The sequence below is a fragment of the Petromyzon marinus genome, chromosome 7 (genome assembly GCF_048934315.1).
Source record: "Petromyzon marinus isolate PM22_M1 ecotype Great Lakes invasive population chromosome 7, UKy_Petmar_22M1.pri1.0, whole genome shotgun sequence".
In the NCBI taxonomy this organism is placed as follows: Eukaryota; Metazoa; Chordata; class Hyperoartia; order Petromyzontiformes; family Petromyzontidae; genus Petromyzon; species Petromyzon marinus.
Genome location: NC_133673.1, coordinates 15905611 through 15923861, shown reverse-complemented (window position 1 = coordinate 15923861; position 18251 = coordinate 15905611). Strand labels below are relative to the sequence as shown.

The 18251-nt window shown below is 54.1% G+C and overlaps 2 protein-coding genes across 4 annotated transcripts; one reads left to right on the top strand and one right to left on the bottom strand.

Moving 5' to 3' along the window:
* LOC116940084 (uncharacterized) lies at nt 1-4179 on the top strand. Of its 2 annotated transcripts, none has more exons than XM_032949403.2 (2): nt 1-550; nt 1197-4179. In XM_032949403.2, the coding sequence occupies exons 1-2, from the start codon at nt 236-238 to the stop codon at nt 2403-2405; spliced, it is 1524 nt and encodes a 507-aa protein (XP_032805294.2). In that variant the 5' UTR covers nt 1-235; the 3' UTR covers nt 2406-4179. The 2 variants fall into 2 exon arrangements, with proteins under 2 accessions (XP_032805294.2, XP_032805295.2); XM_032949404.2 differs by having other exon boundaries at nt 2-178.
* A 191-nt stretch (nt 4180-4370) lies between these two features.
* LOC116940092 (transmembrane gamma-carboxyglutamic acid protein 2-like) lies at nt 4371-17394 on the bottom strand. 2 transcript variants are annotated; one of them, XM_032949425.2, is made up of 8 exons: nt 16807-17392; nt 13086-13233; nt 11149-11312; nt 10836-10875; nt 8907-9033; nt 8301-8471; nt 6440-6508; nt 4371-6325 (listed from the first exon to the last, which is right to left on the bottom strand). In XM_032949425.2, the coding sequence occupies exons 2-8, from the start codon at nt 13207-13209 to the stop codon at nt 6274-6276; spliced, it is 747 nt and encodes a 248-aa protein (XP_032805316.2). In that variant the 5' UTR covers nt 13210-13233; nt 16807-17392; the 3' UTR covers nt 4371-6273. The 2 variants fall into 2 exon arrangements, with proteins under 2 accessions (XP_032805316.2, XP_032805318.2); XM_032949427.2 differs by lacking the exon at nt 6440-6508 and having other exon boundaries at nt 16807-17394.
* Between the last annotated feature and the right edge of the window lie 857 nt (nt 17395-18251).

Here is an 18251-nt window from a genome sequence, read left to right as displayed (position 1 = left end):
TGCTGACAAAGCGGCGGTGAAGACGGTGGTGGTGGTGCAGCAGCAGCAGCAGTCGGGGGGGATAAGTCGCCTCGGTATTCTTCTTTCGACGTCGGCCTTCTTCTGCGTGGCTCGCTGCCGCTGCGAGCAGAAGCCACGAGAGCCGAGGGCGGTGGCGGGGCTCGAGATGGCGCGGCAGGTGCGGGAGAAGTCGGCGAACGGTTGTTGAAGAGTTGCGGGCGGGTGCCGGGCAGCCATGGCGGCTCCGTCCTCATCGTTGAGACGCGCGGCCCGAGGCTGCAGCGGCGGTGACGAGAGGGGAGGACGAGGTGAGGGAAGGGGGCGACGAGGCGGCGGTGGCCGCGGTGGACGAAGAGGAGTCGAGGGTCGGCGTGGAGAAGTCGGCGAAGGCCTCGGTGGCCGGGCCAGCAAGGCCCAACTCAGCTTCGTGAAGGCCCCGAGCCGCCTCGCTGCCGCCCCCAGCGGCCCCCGTCGCCTCGGCCGAACCGCGCCCCCTCCTCGGCCTGTCGTGGCCCCCCTCCACGGCCGCATCGGGAGCCCCCCTTCGTGGGTACGGGGTAACCGTTGGGTGTCTCGAGTGTGCCCGGGAGAATGTGATGGACATGCGGACAAGAGCTGTATAGCTCATCGGATTCCGCCGGTATAAATGCACGTTCTGATTGTGAAGGGTCAGTCGCGAACTGCACTTAGCCCCTGTTGGAGTCTACCCGGGGGATCTTTGTCTTTAGGAGTCGGCCACCCGAGTTCCGAGTCCCGCTCACTAAATAATTGGCGCATATCTGGAGCGGTCCTGCGCCTCGCTTAGATCGACTCGGCCTTAAATGAGTACCTGGTGCGGTGTTTAAAACATCAGCACTGGAGAGACAAAGGCGGCCGGGCGTGGTGCTGACCACCCCCTCGCACGGGCACGTAGTTGTCAACCCATACGGTTTAACCGTATTGCAGTACAGGGGACATTGTGTGTGTTCTGCCTTGTTGATGGGACTTTGTAGGATGAACGTTGAGATGTATAAGGGGCACGGGGTGACCAATAAGGTCTGAGTTGGTCTGTAATAAGGTAGGGCACTGATAAGGGCATTTGTGGGCAAGGCCGCACCAAAGTGGAGTCTTTGTATAGCAGTGTAAACTACCCACGTCATACTGATAAAACATTTGTAAAATACCTTTTTTACATTTTCAACCCCCTGTCCCCAAAGGTGACCTCGCAGTTTCCAGGCGGACTGGGGGGGGACCGTCCTTTGGGAGGCACAGGCCAGTGTGGAAGCCGCATCCAACATAGAGCAGTGGCCTCCGTGAGGGCCATCCCCTCCGGCCGGTTCCTGCCACTGCAGTTCCTCGTTGGCAACAACAGCGGCATCAACAGCGGCAACAACAACGACATCCATCGTTTGCCTGGAGCCCGCAACTCTAAGACCGCCTCTGTTATCCGTGCAGCAGTCGGCTGTGAAGCTCCTGAGACATCTACGTCCGAGACGTCTCCGCCCGTGACGTGTGGGGAATCTCCATGCGTGAGATCTCCACGTGTTGCCCCAGATTTTCAACCAAGGTCTTCGAGTTTCGAGAGGAATGCTGGGAGCGGACGGTGTAGGAGTTCGGAAAGTGGGCAAAGAAAAACATGGGAAAACGCTCACTGCAACAACGGTTTAACAAAGGTTCAGTTGACGAGCTTGACAGCAATTCACGGGACATTTTCAGAAAACGATCACGTGATAAACTCCAAAAATAGTCACTGTAAAGATGTTTTAAATGTCCACTCCAGAGATTCTGCAAATGGCCATGTACTATTATCTGACCAAAGTCACTTGAGAAATTCACAAAACAGTCCCTGCACCAACTTGGAAAACGGTCGCCCCAGAGGTTTGGAAACCGGGGCCTCACAAAGCGGCCACAGAAATCACGGCGAGCGAGCGTCGGGAGCGTGCGACACGCGGGCGGACGACAGCGGCCTGAGGGTGCTGCTGGACCTGTCGGCGCCCTCCGTGTTGACCCCGGACTACAGCCACCACCTTCCCGCGGACAACCCGGCGGCCATCGACGTCGGTCGCTCTCCGAGCGGCGCAACGCAACGTTGGGGAGGACGCGGCGAGGGGAAGACGGCGAGGGGGACGACGCTACCGCTGCGGCGGCTGCTGCTGCTGCTGGATGACCCGGAGGACGACTCGAGCCCCCCCGCGGGAGGCCCCGTGCTAACCGAGGACACTCCCGAGGAGATGCGGGTTAGGTCGGGGGTCGCGTTGCGCCGTCGGAGGAGGGGATGGGCAGCCGGGGGGTGTGTACCGCGGGCGCCACCCATTCGCGACCTTGGCACCTCGCTTCAGGTGGAGGAGGCAGGGGCTGGACAATACGTCCCAGGTTTTCCAATCTCAAGGTATTTACACGGGGAGCAGTCCATGATCGGAAAGTGAAGACACCGTGTGGCGACGTTGATTGAATTACAAGATTGATGCTGCTGCTGTTGCACCAGTGTTGGGCGCAGCAAGGGCAGTTCTCCTGGGAATCCACGTGGACTGTGAGCGCACCGTCTGGAGAAAGCCGCGAGGGTGAAGCTGCTGCGATCGCATTTCAGGTTCTCAATGAATCCATCTGCCTTGTCACCTGAGACTGGGAAACCGCCCGGGGTGGAGTTTGTAGCTTCCTCAACCTTATTTGACATAGCTCACTTCAACATCGCTGGTGGAGCTCCTATGTTACCGTGCTTCGTAAATTAATCTTGTGCTGTGTTAGCACCCAGTGGTGTGGTATTAGTCGCGGCTTAGGCTCTGCTCGTGGGAAATCCCGAGCGTGGCTGGGACCACGCTCGGAGCCGACTCAAGTTAAGCACGTGGCTTTGAGCCATGCCTCACTTGAGCCAGAGCTGAGCTCTGACTCAGAGGCAGGGCTGCCTTGTGGACTGATATAAAACCAGACCATTGAAAGGCTCTACGATATTAGTTGCACTTATTGGACAGGTAATGCATCGTTGAAAATTCATTACATGGGCTGTACAAGTAGGTGATGGCAGGTGCATTTTAAAATTCAAATGCTATTTTATATTTATATCAATGTAAAATCATCCCTATCAGTTTTTCCATTTGGCCTACGGTTATACTGGATCCCATCATAGTAATGTGGAATTTCCAACGACGATTAAGGCTGGAGATGGGCGGGGAGGGGTGGTGCCACCCCATGGTCAGTGGAGCTGGAAACCGGTTTGAGCACTTTAGGCAATGACCGAACGGACCAGTTGGTGGCTGTGGTTGAGAAATATTTTACATTGCTGGTGAGAATGAAATGGTACCACCCGCAGTTTATATTGAACTCTCCGGCTTCCACCAACTAAAGTCTTGCTTGGGAGGTTTCCCGATTTTAGGATTAATCTGCACTTCCTGAAAACGGCCTGAGATGCAACATTTTCAGATGATCCTAAATAACATCACGTGAAGTGACATCAACACTGCTCTTCCTGCAGAAAGCGGGTGTCAGGTGGCATCACGTGATGTCAAGGGAGGAAACGCGTTATCACATCATGGAAACGGTACGAAAATACAAACTCACTGCCACTACAGTCGGCACGTGATTGGTCCGGGGTAATGTGCAAGGGATGGCTTTGCTGTGTAATCCACGCATTATTGTTTAACCGTGAATTATTGATGCTTGTGCAGGTATTTTATGCACATGGCCATCTGGCGGCCCTCACCAGCGCACACCAAGTAGCTTGGGGCATTACGGTTACATAACCCGCATGGCATGGGGAGGTCACTCATCCAGCAGTGGCTGGACAAAGGAGCCCTGCATCTGCACAGAAACACCAGCAGGAAGTGGTGCTCAGCTCCATGAGATGAGAAATTGGTGGAAATTACACATTACTATGACAGGGGCCCATCCTATTAGTGTATCAACCACTTTTAGATGGTGCTCGCGATACACATGCCAGTGACCATGGAGAGATGATGGGTGGGTTGACTCTGGCTTGGAATAGAACCTTCAATCAATTACATGAGGTCCTCTGCCTCCCAATCCAAGTGTTTTCTAAACCTGAATTATTGGCAACTCCACACAGATTCAAAGAGTCAGGAATGACGCTGCGCGTGCATCTTTTTTACACTTGTATTTTTTACCAAATGTTTATAAAATTGTTTTTTAACGTGATAATTCTGTGATGTGGATGAGATTGTTTCACTATTAAATTAAGTCGATGGATTTTGTAAGTGGAATTTTTTTTGTATGTTCATTGTTGCTGTGGTACTCATGACCAAATCGCCCAGAATGCACCCGGCCCTGTCAAGCGACGCAGGGGTGAGCCTGGATTGCACTTGAATGAGTGAACACCACACATCCCCCCCCAAAAAACCGTGAGGGTCATTGTAAAGAAATAAATAAAATAGATCGGACATTGTCTCCTTCATATATACGTCTTTCCAATTTAAAAACAAAAAACAGTGATTTGTACACAACCCATCAGCCCTCTGGTCGTGCATTATCTCAGCAGTACTAAGGCCAGTACAAGCAACACTCTGATCCAGTTTCAACACTCAAGTACATCATGTCACCAGCAATCAAACTTGCGTGAAATAATGCTTAACTGCCAGATGTCATTGGCAAGGATAAGGGTTCAACATGTATGAAATCCACCCTAATAATTTGCGTCGTTTGTGCATAATATAAATCGCCATGCGCAAACGTGCCATGGCCTGTGAAGTACAATCCATCGTACTGCGGTTCTATTCTGCCAGGTCCATCCACCGCCTTTACTAACAAATCTGCGCTGACCAACACGGAGAAGTTGGTCAACTGACCCACACGGTGTGGGAAGGCTGTCATCCAGCGGTGGATGCGAGACGTGCGCGTCGCTCCTGCGCTCGGACTGTGCGTGCGGCGCTCGATGGATTTCATCTCCAGGTCGCTCCGCGTGATGTAGAACTCACTTTATTAAATCTAGTTAAAATTCTGCAGTGTAAATTACGCACGTCATACTATTCATAAAATAATTGCAAAACTGTATAATAATCCTCGTGAACTGATAAAACAATCGTCAGATAATAAGTGGACTCCAAGGTGATTTTAAAAAACAAACCGTGAGGTTTATCTGTCCGCCAGGGTGCGCTAATTGTGCACAATCGGCTTCGTGCAGTTCTTATCTCACCCAGCGGTGAAGCTCAACTTCCCAGGCGACAAACATCAGCAGCAGCAGCCACAGTTATCTTGCCGGAAACCGCCGGAAAGTCACCTTGGCGCCAGCTTCTCGGTAGCCGTGTCACCAGACTGCCCAGTTTCCGTTCCCACAACCACCCCCCCCCCCCACACTTAGTCCATCCCTGCCCAGTATTTTTATGTCGCTGCCCGAGGAGGTGCAAGGGTCGGGATGCACCGTGCCGAGTTCGCCGGTTCGTTTTTATCTCTCGGCGCGGCGATTCAAACAACGCTGCGAGTTTCTTAAATACCCCCCCCCCACTGCCTGCGTCCAACCAGTAGCAAAGATGGATTCACAGTCAAGTGTATCGGTAGGCCGCATTGCGGTGGGGTAAAGTGTGGGTACTGGAACCTCTTCCAGCGGGGAAGACTAGGCCAAAACACCCTCTGGAACGGCTCAAGCTTCCTCCGGTTGCCTATCGGCTTGCAGTGACGTCGTAAAGCAAATTGCAGGGCCGCACCTTTCTCTGCTGCCGTTGGTAGTATTTTTGTATTTCGCTTTTGCAGAGCGTCGGTCCGTTTCCTTGTGCGTCTGGCATTCCACTCCCGCCTCAAAACAAGCTGGCAGTGGGGCCCTCTCACCACGATGCAAATCTGATGGAGGCGGCGGAGCGCCGAGCGTGCCGACCGGTTAGGCCGGGAGGGAAGCTGCACGGTCCGTCGCCCCGCGCCGAGACTCGGGTCTCTACATCAAGGCTCGGCGCAACGCCTCGTCCATCCGTCCGTCCGTCGGTGCCCACTCTAAACTCGCCAACGTCGCCGTGCGCGCGTGCGTGTGTGCATGTGTGCGTGTGAGGACATCCACTGCGGAGATGGAGCAGTTAAATCGGTTCGTGTGACCGGTGCTCAGGCGGAGGATTGTTGCATCGCGAGGTCGCGAGGTCGCAAGGTGGCGGTGGTGTCAGCGGTGCTTGCGGAGGTGGCCCTCATCCAGCAGCGGAATGACTGGTTGATGACCATCACGACGCTTGTGTGCACGTCACAGGTCTTGTCTCGATCGTGGGGCGTAGGTTGCGACGATTCAACCACGACCGCAGACACAACCACGACCGCAAACAAATCCCCGGAGTCCTCGTGGCGGGGGAGGGGGCGAGTTGCCGGGGCTCATACTTCCCTCCTGGCAGTCCCCCTCCTTGATCCTCGCCGCGAATTCCTCCTGCAGAGGAGACACGGGGGTGGGAAGAGGCGCGTGCGGCAGGTTTACGTTACAACAACCGCTGGCTTTGGCGTGCGGTGTAATTGATCACGGTTTCAGGTCGGGTTTTGTTACCGCGTGTCGCTGGGCATGAGGTCCGACGTTTCTCTCCTCGTGCCGGGAGCTTCTGGGGTGCGGGGAGCGCTGAATTTAAAATCGGGGGGAGGGAGAAAGCAAGACGCTCGGTTCAGTTGTTCCCCGGGCGCGCGGGGCGAAACGTCGTGGTCACATTCGCTCAAATTCATTTCGATGCCGATCTAAAAGGAGAAGGGACACGATGGCAGCCCTTCAGGAACCGCCGATGGGTTTTTTTTGGTGCACGTGCACAAATTGCTGGAATCTTTTTTTACACGTGTCTGCGTTGTCGTTGTTGTTTGAAGCGTGTGCTTTTCGCAGCCTGCGCTGTTATTCTATTACAATGGGGGTTCGCTCATCATTTCCAGATTTGACCAAGATTTAAATTCGTCGATGCGTCTGCCAACAGCCCCTCCTCTTCACAGCGGCCGGTGTTACGGCAAACCTGGCGAGTTTTTCGAATTGTTAAATGTGCTCATGCAGCATTGCCAATGTAGCCGCGGCAGCAGCGGCAGCACAACCAGATGACGTTTTACTAAATTAACGGTCGGAGCACAAGATTGGTGTTGATGAATAGTCAAGAGTGAACTTCAGTCCGTGTCCGCTGTCGTTCATGATAGACGAACGCGGTTCAAATGTAGCCATTTAATGAATGACACTTAGGCCTCATATTCTTTGGGTCTTTCGGGAAAATAGTCACCTGATAACGGTCGCTTGTGTTGCGATCGAAACGTCGTAGTTTGACCGTTTGTTTTCATTATTTTTTTAACCCATCTACGTGACTTTACCGAAAGACCCAAAGAATACGAATATTCTTGCAGTCGCGAAAGCTTCAAGTCAAGATTGATGCCTCCTCGTCGCACCCGAGGGCTGTGCGTGTGTGTGTCTGTGTGGTAAAGAAGTCACTGGGAGCGAGGGTGCGGTGGTTCAAGAAGTATGCTGCAAACTCCGCGGCCCGAGTTCAATTCCCGGCCACGGCCAACACCAGTGGCGATTATTTGAACGTGTCCCGAGGGCTACGCTCGGTCGACCCAGGACAGCATTATTTTGATGTATTCTCTGTAACGTGGTTGTTATTGCATCGATTTCTGTTTGTTTCATTGCTGCACTTTGTTTTATTGTTCTTGTTTTTGTGGCAACTCAAGTCACTCACTTGAGTCTATGCTGGCCTCGTGGGTTCTCAAAATGGTGACACAAAATGCACTTCAAAATGAAACGAGTGTCTGGCGAGATGTGAAAACATCGGTGCTGGGGGAGACAAAGGCGGCCGTGCATTATTCTGGCCACACCATCGCGTCGTGCAGTGTACCGCTCCGGCCTTAAAGGAGGTGCTGGCTAACGGCACTTGCCCCCCAGGGGCTATGTTAGCTATTGGAAGGGGGAGGGGGCATCTTTATCTGTGTCTGTGTGTGTGGCGATGCTGCCGCACAGAGGGAGCAGTGGTCAGTCAGGGTGAGTGGAAAATCGGCGTCACGAGGCTCCACTGCAACCAGAGCCAGGAGTAAAAGTTTAACGAGAGGAGACGAGGTCGAGGGAGAGAGATTTTTTTTTTTAGTCGTCCTTCCTCCCTCCCTGCACCTCCGATTGACACGGTTGGTTATGTACGGTGTGAAAGAAGTTCAACAAAGTATAGCAAAATCAAGGCCTCGATTAAAGGGGAGCATGCAAAAAATCCCAAGCTTGGGCATTGCGAGTTGGGCTGCATTTTGAGCATTTCATCTCTCAGGCTTTTGCTGGCAGGGCTGGCCTCAATATCAATCGTGGATAAACCTCAGCCGGGAGCCACGGAGAGCTCCGAGAGACAACGGGCGAGCAACCAGGAGGAGGTGGACGAGGAGTCACGCGGGGCGGAGCTGCTCACCCCGTGTACGGTGGCGGTGGGCCATCGTACTGCCCCGACACCTCCATGGCCTGGTCGTAGGAGGGCAGCCCCAGCAGCTGGTCGGGCGCCGCCATCATCATGGCCGGATCCTCGCGGTCGGGGGGCGGCGGCGCCCTCGGCTCTCCGCTCATCTCCAGATCGTCGTTGCTCCTGGCGGGACACGGGCATGCTGACGAGCGGGAACATCGGCAGGGCGCTGACGCGGGGCTGTAAATACCTCCATCGTGTTACCGGTCGCTGGACCTATGGACTGGCCACTGCTCGGGTTTGCACTTCTGTTTCTGCTACTTCCCTCGCGCTGCTCCACTCTGGAACTGCCTCACATCGCCTCTTTCCCACCACTCACACCCTGCCCCAAACCCACCCCACCAAGTCCGTACAACCTTGCTTATTTCAAAAACACGTTCAACTTTTTTTTATCAATTGCAACAGCTCAGCTCAAGATTGCGTCCGTTTCCTTTAACAAGGCGATTAGTCAAAAGCCGGAGCGGGACGGAGCCTCCGCTGCGTGAGCGGCGTCGCGTCGCACCAGCCACTCCCCACGAGAGCGAGCGAGCCAGGATGGCCCTGGCCGGGCCCCGGTACCTAGTGTCGGCGCGCGGTTTCCTCCGGTACTTGCAGCAGTAGGCGAAGACGAGGCCGATGAAGATGAGCAGCACGACGGCCGCGATCACGCCGGCCAGCAGGCCCGGGATGTTGAGGCCGGAGTTCCCTGCGCGGAGCGGTCGGACAAGACGACGAGAAACACCGCGGCCTAGATTATAACAACAATTAGAAAACACCACGGCCTAGATTATAACAACAATTAGAAAACACCGCGGCATAGATTATAACCACAATTAGAAAACACCGCGGCATAGATTATAACCACAATTAGAAAACACCGCGGCCTAGATTATAACCACAATTAGAAAACACCGCGGCCTAGATTATAACAACAATTAGAAAACACCGCGGCCTAGATTATAACCACAATTAGAAAACACCGCGGCCTAGATTATAACAACAATTAGAAAACACCGCGGCATAGATTATAACCACAATTAGAAAACGACGACGACGGCGGCGGTGTCAACTTGTAACGCCATGCCGCCACCGCCACCGCAGAGTCCACGCTCCTCGCTCTCGTAGAGAGAGGAGCACAGCAGAGTCCATGCTCCTCGCTCTCGTAGAGAGAGGAGCACTGCAGAGGCCACGCTCCTCGCTCTCGTAGAGAGAGGACGGCTCAGAGTCCACGCTCCTCGCTCTCGTAGAGAGAGGAGCACTGCAGAGGCCACGCTCCTCGCTCTCGTAGAGAGAGGACGGCTCAGAGTCCACGCTCCTCGCTCTCGTAGAGAGAGGAGCACTGCAGAGTCCACGCTCCTCGCTCTCGTAGAGAGAGGAGCACTGCACAGTCCACGCTCCTCGCTCTCGTAGAGAGAGGACGGCTCAGAGTCCACGCTCCTCGCTCTCGTAGAGAGAGGACGGCTCAGAGGTGCCAGGGGGAACCACAGACGAGCGGGAAAAGGTGGTGATCCGGCAGCAAGGTGGTGATCCGGCACCAACAGTTTCCCAAGCTCTGCAGTCCCCTATATATTAAGATGTTAACGGCCAATTAATTAGTCACGCTGTACGCAAGTCCACGGATCTCTATCCGAGTCCAGGGTCTCTTTGCGAGTCTATGAATTGCGACAATTCCTCGAATCGCGAGGGGACTGCGTCGTTATCCCCACCCTCCCCTTAGGACCTGGACAACGCCAATCGCGGGACCTTTCCTGCAGAGGGCACTGCAATCCATCACAGCTGCAGGGTAAAGTCTCAGCCCCGCAATTCCTCACTCGTGCCACTGCCGGGAGAGTCTCCGAGGGGGGCATTTGTGATCCGCTCTCCCACGCCACCCAGACGCCTTAGAAAAGGTGGGGAGGGGGGTACTCACACTTTACCCCACCACACGCGACATGCCAATCGACGAACTATTATCCGTTTACACCGCTGGGTGGACAGAGGCTCGGAGGGCGGTGGGCATTTCAGGAATCTGTTTTTCAGCTGCCGCGCCATGAGATCAAATCAGACCGGCGACGTCTGGATTGCAAGCCCCAGTGCCCGAGCCGTTACCCCACGGCAGCGTCCACGATCGCCAGGAGGCGAATCATTTCATCTGGGCAGCACGGTGGTGGTGCTGGTGGTGGTGGTGCTGGTGGTGGTGCTCGTGCCTTGCAGTGGCAAGGCCACAAGTTTGACTCCCGCCTGGGGCGGGAGTGCGGAGTTTCTGCGTCCTCTCTCGCTCTCCGGTTCAGATAACAGTTACTGGTATTGGCCATGAGCGGGAATCTAACTCGGGTCACCGGGTTCGTAGCGCAGCGCCTTGACCGCTATGCCACCACTCAATTGGCATCACACGCAGCAACATCACATCCTCTGTACTGCGAAAGCTTGGCAGGACCCACCTGAATAAAAGTCTTGAGACTCGGCGAGGCCTTCCTGAGTAAACGAACACGTGAATAATAACAATATAATTTAATTCCATCAGCTTACCTGCAGATGCCGGATTCATATACGTTTTCCAGAAGGCGTTCTACAAAAAGACAACACACACCACGGAGAACTACGATTATCCCATCTTTACGGCAACGATAACCGCGCGTCGCTGAACGACGCCTCCGAATACGTGGCCGCTATGGAACACACCGCAGCGGCAGTGGCACGCTGCGCACGACGCCGGTCTCGCGAACCCGGCGGGGGGACGGGTGGGGACTCACCGTCTTGACCACACCAAGACAACGCACAGTCCTTGTGCGATGTCTTGTTGGGGGAGGGGGGGGCAGGGGGGGCAGTGTGGGGGACCCACCGTCTTGGCGTCGTCCTCGAATATCTCTCGCGCCTCCTCGTAGCTGCACAGCTCCTCGTTGCACTCACGCTCCAAGTTGTCCGGCTGGAACAGCTCAAAGTCCCAGTTGTTGGCACGCAGCCGACGTGACAGGTACGAGTTCGCTTCCGGGGCGCCCAGGAACGCTGTTGCAATGTGTACGGGTGGTGGGGGGGGGGGAGAATATATTGCATCATTAAGTGGGCAATATGGATCGTTACTTTGCTTTCGATTATTTATGTAGGCAAGGCACACTGAGTCTCAGAAGGGTCCTCTTAAGTTGACTTGGGCAGGGAGGGGAGGTGGGGGGGGATGAGGCTGATGGACGAGACTGGTGATGGAACGGCAGCCAAAGGAGAGAGAGTCCCGCTAGGGTTGCCCGCCGAGGAGACGGAGTGGTGAGATGATCCCGCGTGGTGTTGGAGTAACATCGATGGTCGGTTGTCGCTTCGCGTGACCGTGATGGATGGCGACGACATTGGAGGAGGGTGGGGTGGGAGAGGTCTTACTCCAGCAGTGGATAGATCACGGCTGGTGATGATGATAATAATCACAAGCCAAATTGTGACATGGCTGGGGCAAACCAGTCATGGGAAGATGGAGTGGATAGAACTGTCGATGTTCGAACGTTATTACAGTCAAAATAAACCTTGAGTGGCAAGTGGACCGGTGGATTGTGGGTAAGAGCTTTGAGCTGCCACCACCACCGCGATCCTGGGTTCAACATTTCAGCGGCCTGGAACTAGACGAGGGTCCCCGCGTGGAGTGAATCAAACAACCCCCTCGACTGACACGATAGCAGATTAAGAGAGGGCTGTACACATTTTTTTGCTATTTTATCGACACTGCTTGATAAAGGGCTGTGGGTGACCCCCAACTAGTTAATGAACTCACAATCCCTGAGTTGAGTGGTCGACGACAGCGCTGCCCGTTTGAACCCCCTATCTACACTTTTGTTGCGGTTAAACCGGAAGACTGGAATTTGCAGTTTGCACTTATCTTCCGAGGTCTCTAACCCGTGTATTTGTTTTTTCAGAGCTCGGAAAAAAAGACCCAGAGTCCACTTTTGTTGTTTCCCAATTCTGTTGACACATCTTCTCTCCTCCCTTTGAGCACGCAAACGCTCTCTGCTCCAGCAACCCGGGCAGAAACCTCGACCAACCTCCGCACGCAATGGGAGGTCGCTCCTCATTCGTTGCTGGCCCCGGCGGTCTTGAACTCATTCCCGCCAGCCATGTGCGGTGGAACCCGGTTGAATCGCGGCTGGCTGAAACCTGGATTCTAACCCAGAAGTGCAGCATTGATGGCCCAGTGTTCTCGTCACGGCCAATTACGAACCTCTTGAGACAACCAACACCACTTCCCATTGGCTGTTGCGTGTCTAATAATGACTGATTATTTTTCGCTTGCTTAGCATCTCGTTCGAGAATAATTTTGACCTTAAAATGTCAGATTAAATACTACGTGTGCCCTACAGTCGAAGAGTCGGTTGTGTTTTATTAAAAACAAGTTGAGGTCTTCATGAAACGCGTCGCGTCACCTGGGCGACTGAGACACGGTCATGATTTCACCAACAATCGAATAAATAAACAACACATATTTTAAAATAATAAAGAGAATTCAACAGCTCCACAGCCCGAATAAGGCCCGTGTGCATGAACTCGCGGCCAGGAGAGAGTCTCGTGAGCAAGAGGGACCTGGGTCACCGTGGTGACGAAAGCACGTGCATGAAATGATGTAAATGCGATGAAAAAACAACCTTGTTACTACACACACGCAAAATACCGCACGGTACGGAAATAAACGTTAAATAAAACTGATTTCTTGGCTCGGTTGGATCGCTCATGGCTCTTGATGATGGCAATGATGATGGCAACGATCACAAAGGGGCTTGGGGACGGGGGCCTCTGCTCACTCACCGTGCTGGGCGTTGGGGTTGCCGCCTCCCGGCTGCCCCCCACTGGCGGCGTGTGCCCCTGCCCCTGCCATGGGCAGCAGCGTGGAGAGCAGCGCCCAAGCGAGGGGCTCGGCCGATCCTGACATCGACCGGGGCACCGCGGGGTCCACCTGGGGGCGGCGGGAACAGCCGCGGTCAACTTTACACTCGGCCGCCGGTAGTTGACCGGAGGTAGACACGCGTCGGGTAGAAACCGCAGCCATAGCGAGCAGAATACTGGACGTGGTGTGCCGGGTTGCCGACTCCACCCGACCTGACCCGGCCCGGCCAAAATAAAGCCCCGGAGCACAGAGGTGGTGAGATGAGATCCGTGCCGCGGGAAGGCGTGACAGATGTACGCACAGGATTTACACCATACCTACACTGAACAACGATCCCCCGTACAGCCTTTATTAGACGACTGGGGCAAGTACTGTTCACATGTAGCGCCTACGAAGGCCGGCACGGCACACGAGGGGGAATGGCGACGGCTTTGAGAGGCGTTCATCCACCCGTGGATTTATCGTGGCTGATGATGATGTTATTATCAATGATGATGTTATTGTCAATGATGATGTTATTGTCAATGAGACAGTCTGACTCCCTGCGAGGAGGAGGAGGAGAGAGAGGAAGGAGGTTCAGCCGGAGCTAGAGAGAACCGGCTCAAGGCAGGATTCCCGTGGCCCTGGTGAACTTCCCCAAAGACTCTTGGAATGTATTCAAGAGGAGCGTAGATGAGGGGAGATGGAACAATGGAATTATTTCGCGTGCAAGTGCCGGGCGGATTTGTGACATCACGCGGCCACGGCGACTCGGGGAGAATTTCATCCAGCAGTGGATCGACCATGGCTGATGATGATTGATGAATGAACAAAAGAAAATTCAATTTTATTTTGAAACATTCTATTGCCTTTGGGCCCACTTTGCAGATGCACTAGGACACGAGGATATTTACAAAACACAGATTCGTGGAACAGGCCACACTATTTCAGGCATTTCCTTCCACATTTAGAATCAACATCCGTTTAGAGTATTTTGCTGCTATAAATTTCCACGCGATAAGCCACTTCGTTGAGCAATCATTTGTGATGGTCAGGTGGCTTTCTGAAAAAAAGACCGCTGTAGCTCAGTGGCCCTTACATGGTAAAAATAAAAAAAAGTTAGTTTAGTTTCATAGTTTAATTTTTTTGGGTCTTTCTTTAAAGTCACATAGATAGGTGATTTTACCGAATGACCCAAAGAATATGAATTCCTGCAGTCACGAAAGCTTTAAGTCAAGATTTTTTATAGTTTAGTGTCGACGCCAACCAGGAAGGGAGTTTCACAGCAACATCTGCGCAGTGACCCACCAAAACTCCCTGTTGCCTTCAGTGCTGGATTACAGACCGCGTCCCCAGACACCATCACCCCAGCACAGTTCAACTTCCTCACCACCACGAGGGTCTCTCTGTATCTCTATGGGTCTCGATGTAAGTCTACGGATTTATGTGCAAGGCAATATAAATGTTATAATCATGACCTTTATGCGTTGAGCGCCTTTCATACCACAAGGTGTTAAGGCCACTTAAGAGGAGTGAAGAAAAAACATTCACAAGTACACAAGTTGTAAATACACGTCAGAACATTTACCAGACAGTAAAAATAATTTTACGATGCCGGAATAAAACCAGAAGGCAGAATTACAGAAATAGGCCTTAGGCCTTTATAAACAAGACCCTTCGCACCTCCGATTTTAGCACGGTTGGCTAAGTACGGTGCAAAAGAAGTTCACCATACACACAATTTCAACATACATACGCGTAGGGGCGAAACCTATGACGCGTTCGGACAGAGAGCCCCACGGCCGCGTTGCCCGAACGCGGGAAGCGACCACCACCACCACGTCTCCTCTCATCCCAGCCTGACCCTCCCAGAGCGCAGAGCGAGGACCACCACGGTGAGCCGAGAGCCGAGCTCACTGTGGACGCAACACGAACTCCCGACATATCATCTGGCCCCTTTCAATTCCGAGATTTAACATCGGTAATCGGATTTAAAATGTAATTCCGTGATCGTTTCGAACCGATTTTTCCCCCATTCGTAAGTGGCCATCTGTACACGTGGCCATCTGTACACACGTTCATGGGATCTCTGTGCAAGTCCACCGGCCTCTTTCTAAGACTACGCAAGTATGTGTGTCTCTGTACGAGTCAAGGGAAGTACACGGGTCTGTGAAAATGTATGGGATTATGGGTCTCTACCTAGCTCTGTAGGCCTCCGTTGTCAGTCGATGGCACTTCGAAGCTCTCGGGTTTGGACCGAGTGCCGTTTGGCATCATGCCCTGACGCGTCACGCAACCAGAAAGCACGTGGCCGCCAAGAGCTACGCAGTCGTCTATGGGTCTCCATACAAGTCTACGGCACCTTATGTACGGACACGGATCTCTATTAAGTATCTATGTATGTATGCGAGCCCATGGGTCTCCATTAAGTATCAATGGATTAAGTCCATGGGTCTCCATTAAGTATCTATGAATGTAAGTCCATGGGTCTCCATTAAGTATCTATGAATCCATATGGGGAGTGCGTCCCGATTCGCTGTACTCTAGGGACGCCTCTGTCAGTACCTGATAAAGCTCACAGCGGTTTGAGCGAAACGTGGCGGGCGATACGTTATTGTTGCTGTTCATTGAATTCAGTCATCAAGTCTCAAGTCACCGCTGGTAAGGAGGAGCTGTATCGTCAGAACGTGACCAATACATTGGCTCATGTAAAAAGGGTAATCATAACGCTACCTTTTGTAAAGGTCACAATCGTGTTGGGGTGGTGGTGGCGCGTAAACTATAAGAATTTGCATGAAGCTACAACGTGGCCCTCACCCAATCGTGGCGATGTTAGCCTGTGCGTGTTGGAGGACTTTAGGTGGTTTCCCCTCGGCTTCATCAGCGTTTTGTTTAAACTTCAGATCACACTACTACCACCATCACCACCACAATCAGCAGGTTAACTTCATCACAACAATAATAATAATAGCTGCTTTCTCTATGCACGCCTTGTGGGAGAGGCGGTGGTGCAGAACCGCTGGGAGTGAAGTTCGATTCCCAATCACAGACCAAAAAACAGTGGCCGATATTTCCCCTTCGGCCCCGTACCTTGTGCGGTGTGTAAACATCAGAGAATGGGGAGACAAAGGCGTCCGGGCGTAGTGTCGGCCACCCACCCCCTTCGTATGACCTCCAGGCCGACACATGTGTGCTCGCTGGCGGCTCTTACCCCAGCAGTCTGTTGGGGGCTCCGTGTGTGGGGGCATGTACGCCGATGAGCCTCCATGCACGTCGATGTAGCTATTGAAGATTACGTAACACTGTGTGTAGGGTATCCACGGCCATGTAAGTGTCACGACACAACCGATGACAATCACAAAGTACGGCACTGGGCAGAGGGTGGCCAGCACCCGTGGCGCAGAGCTGAGAGCGCCCCAGAGCTGCCGCGAACCTGGCCGCCCGAGTTGGACTCCCGGCCGGGAAGGGCTCAACATCGACGACGGCGAGCGAGAGGATCCGAAACCTCTCCTCGCTTCACAACCCCGCACCGACCAGAGTGGTGAAGTATGGTCAGGCCAACTCCACCACGGCCGGACCCGACACACAACGCGCGGAGGATGTCATCCAGCAGTGGATCGACGATGATTTGAAACACACGGTGCGGTGATCTACGTCTCTTACCGTCGGGGGAGCCGATCCGACGATTCTTGGTTCGCGTGATTCTTGGTCTCCGCGTACCCACTTCCACGCGGCTCAAGATCTCCTCAATCCAGCAGTGGAGAGAGCAAGAGGAGGGGCTCTTGCCTCTCTTCGCTACCCCGGATTAGACCGCTCGCATTCCCGTGTGGAGGAACCAGAACGGAGCGCGGTCATGGAGCCAGCCGGGCGAGATGGAGACCGCGTCTCCAAATCCGAAACGATTCCTTCTGCGATGACGACGGCTTGACGAGGATCGTTGTGGTTGGTGGTAGTGGTGGTGATGAGGTGGTGATGAGGAGGAGGAGGTGGTGATGAGGTAGTGGTGGGTCTTATCCCGCTGCCTGTTCGCTACGTCCTGCATCCAGCCGCCGCTGGTTGAATTGCGGGGGGGTGAGGGCTGGGGGGGGGGACGTGCGGTGATGCTGATGATGGTGATGATGCTGCCGGTGGGAGGATGCGAGGAGGCGGTAGCAGGAGGAGGAGGAGCGAGCTGCTTGCCGAGCAAGTTAGTCGAGACGCGCTGCAGGCCTCCCTCCCCCTTTATCTCCCTCCCTCTCTCACTCCCTCACCCTCTCTCTCTCACCCTCTCTCACTCACCCTCTCTCTCTCTCACCCTCTCTCTCTCTCACCCTCTCTCTCTCTCTCACCCTCTCTCTCTCTCTCACCCTCTCTCTCTCACCCTCTCGCCATCCCCTCCCTACCCCCTAGCTAGCTCCCACCGCTTGTGGCACATCACATTCTCCGGCACGACCCAACACCCACCAATCTGCGCCCACCCCCCCAAACTCCCCTCCGCCCCCCTCTCCCCACCATGGACAACAAACGCCGAGTCTCTTGGCTGCCAGCCAATCTCCCTCTCGCTCTCTCTCTCTGAGTCGCGCTCAGCGCTCAGGAATCCGGAGCGAAGCGTTTGCCCCGCGGCGCAAAAAGCGAGTGACGTGAAGCAGCCGTGACGAGCGGGCCGACTCCTCCACGACGCCACCGCGGGGTGAATGCCCGAACACGAACGCCGCGGTGGAGCTATCGGGTGTGCAGGCGGTGCAACTGAGCAGGGGCGCACGGGCCCAGTAGCCCCCCTCCCACCACGGCGCCTGACTACGACGGCGTAAGGCACTACCACGGGAGTACAAGCTACGCCTATCCATAACAACCCTGTATTATCATACCCTACATTTCGACAATCCTTTGGACAGGTGCGTGTGCGTGTACAAATTACTCGTGTGCGGGTCAAAGTAAGGCTGCGGGATTGATGTGGTTTGAGTGCCAAAAATAATTCCCGGAACAGCGTTGGAGCTAAACTTAAATAAGCGCTGTCTCGATCTTGACGTGACCACGCCAGGGTACACGTGGCCTGCGCGCGTGTGCGGCTACAGTCTGACGGCCACGATCCATAATTAGGCGGTAGCACTGCACCGAATTAGCGAAGC

Coding starts and splice junctions, on each gene's coding strand:
- LOC116940092 (XM_032949425.2), bottom strand. CDS start 13,209: ATGTCAGGATCGGCCGAGCCCCTCGCTTGGGCGCTGCTCTCCACGCTG. Junction 11,313..13,085: donor CAACCCCAACGCCCAGCACG/GTGAGTGAGCAG, acceptor ACATTGCAACAG/CGTTCCTGGGCGCCCCGGAA. Junction 8,472..8,906: donor AAACCGCGCGCCGACACTAG/GTACCGGGGCCC, acceptor GTGTCCCGCCAG/GAGCAACGACGATCTGGAGA.
- LOC116940084 (XM_032949403.2), top strand. CDS start 236: ATGGCGGCTCCGTCCTCATCGTTGAGACGCGCGGCCCGAGGCTGCAGC. Junction 551..1,196: donor TCGGGAGCCCCCCTTCGTGG/GTACGGGGTAAC, acceptor CTGTCCCCAAAG/GTGACCTCGCAGTTTCCAGG.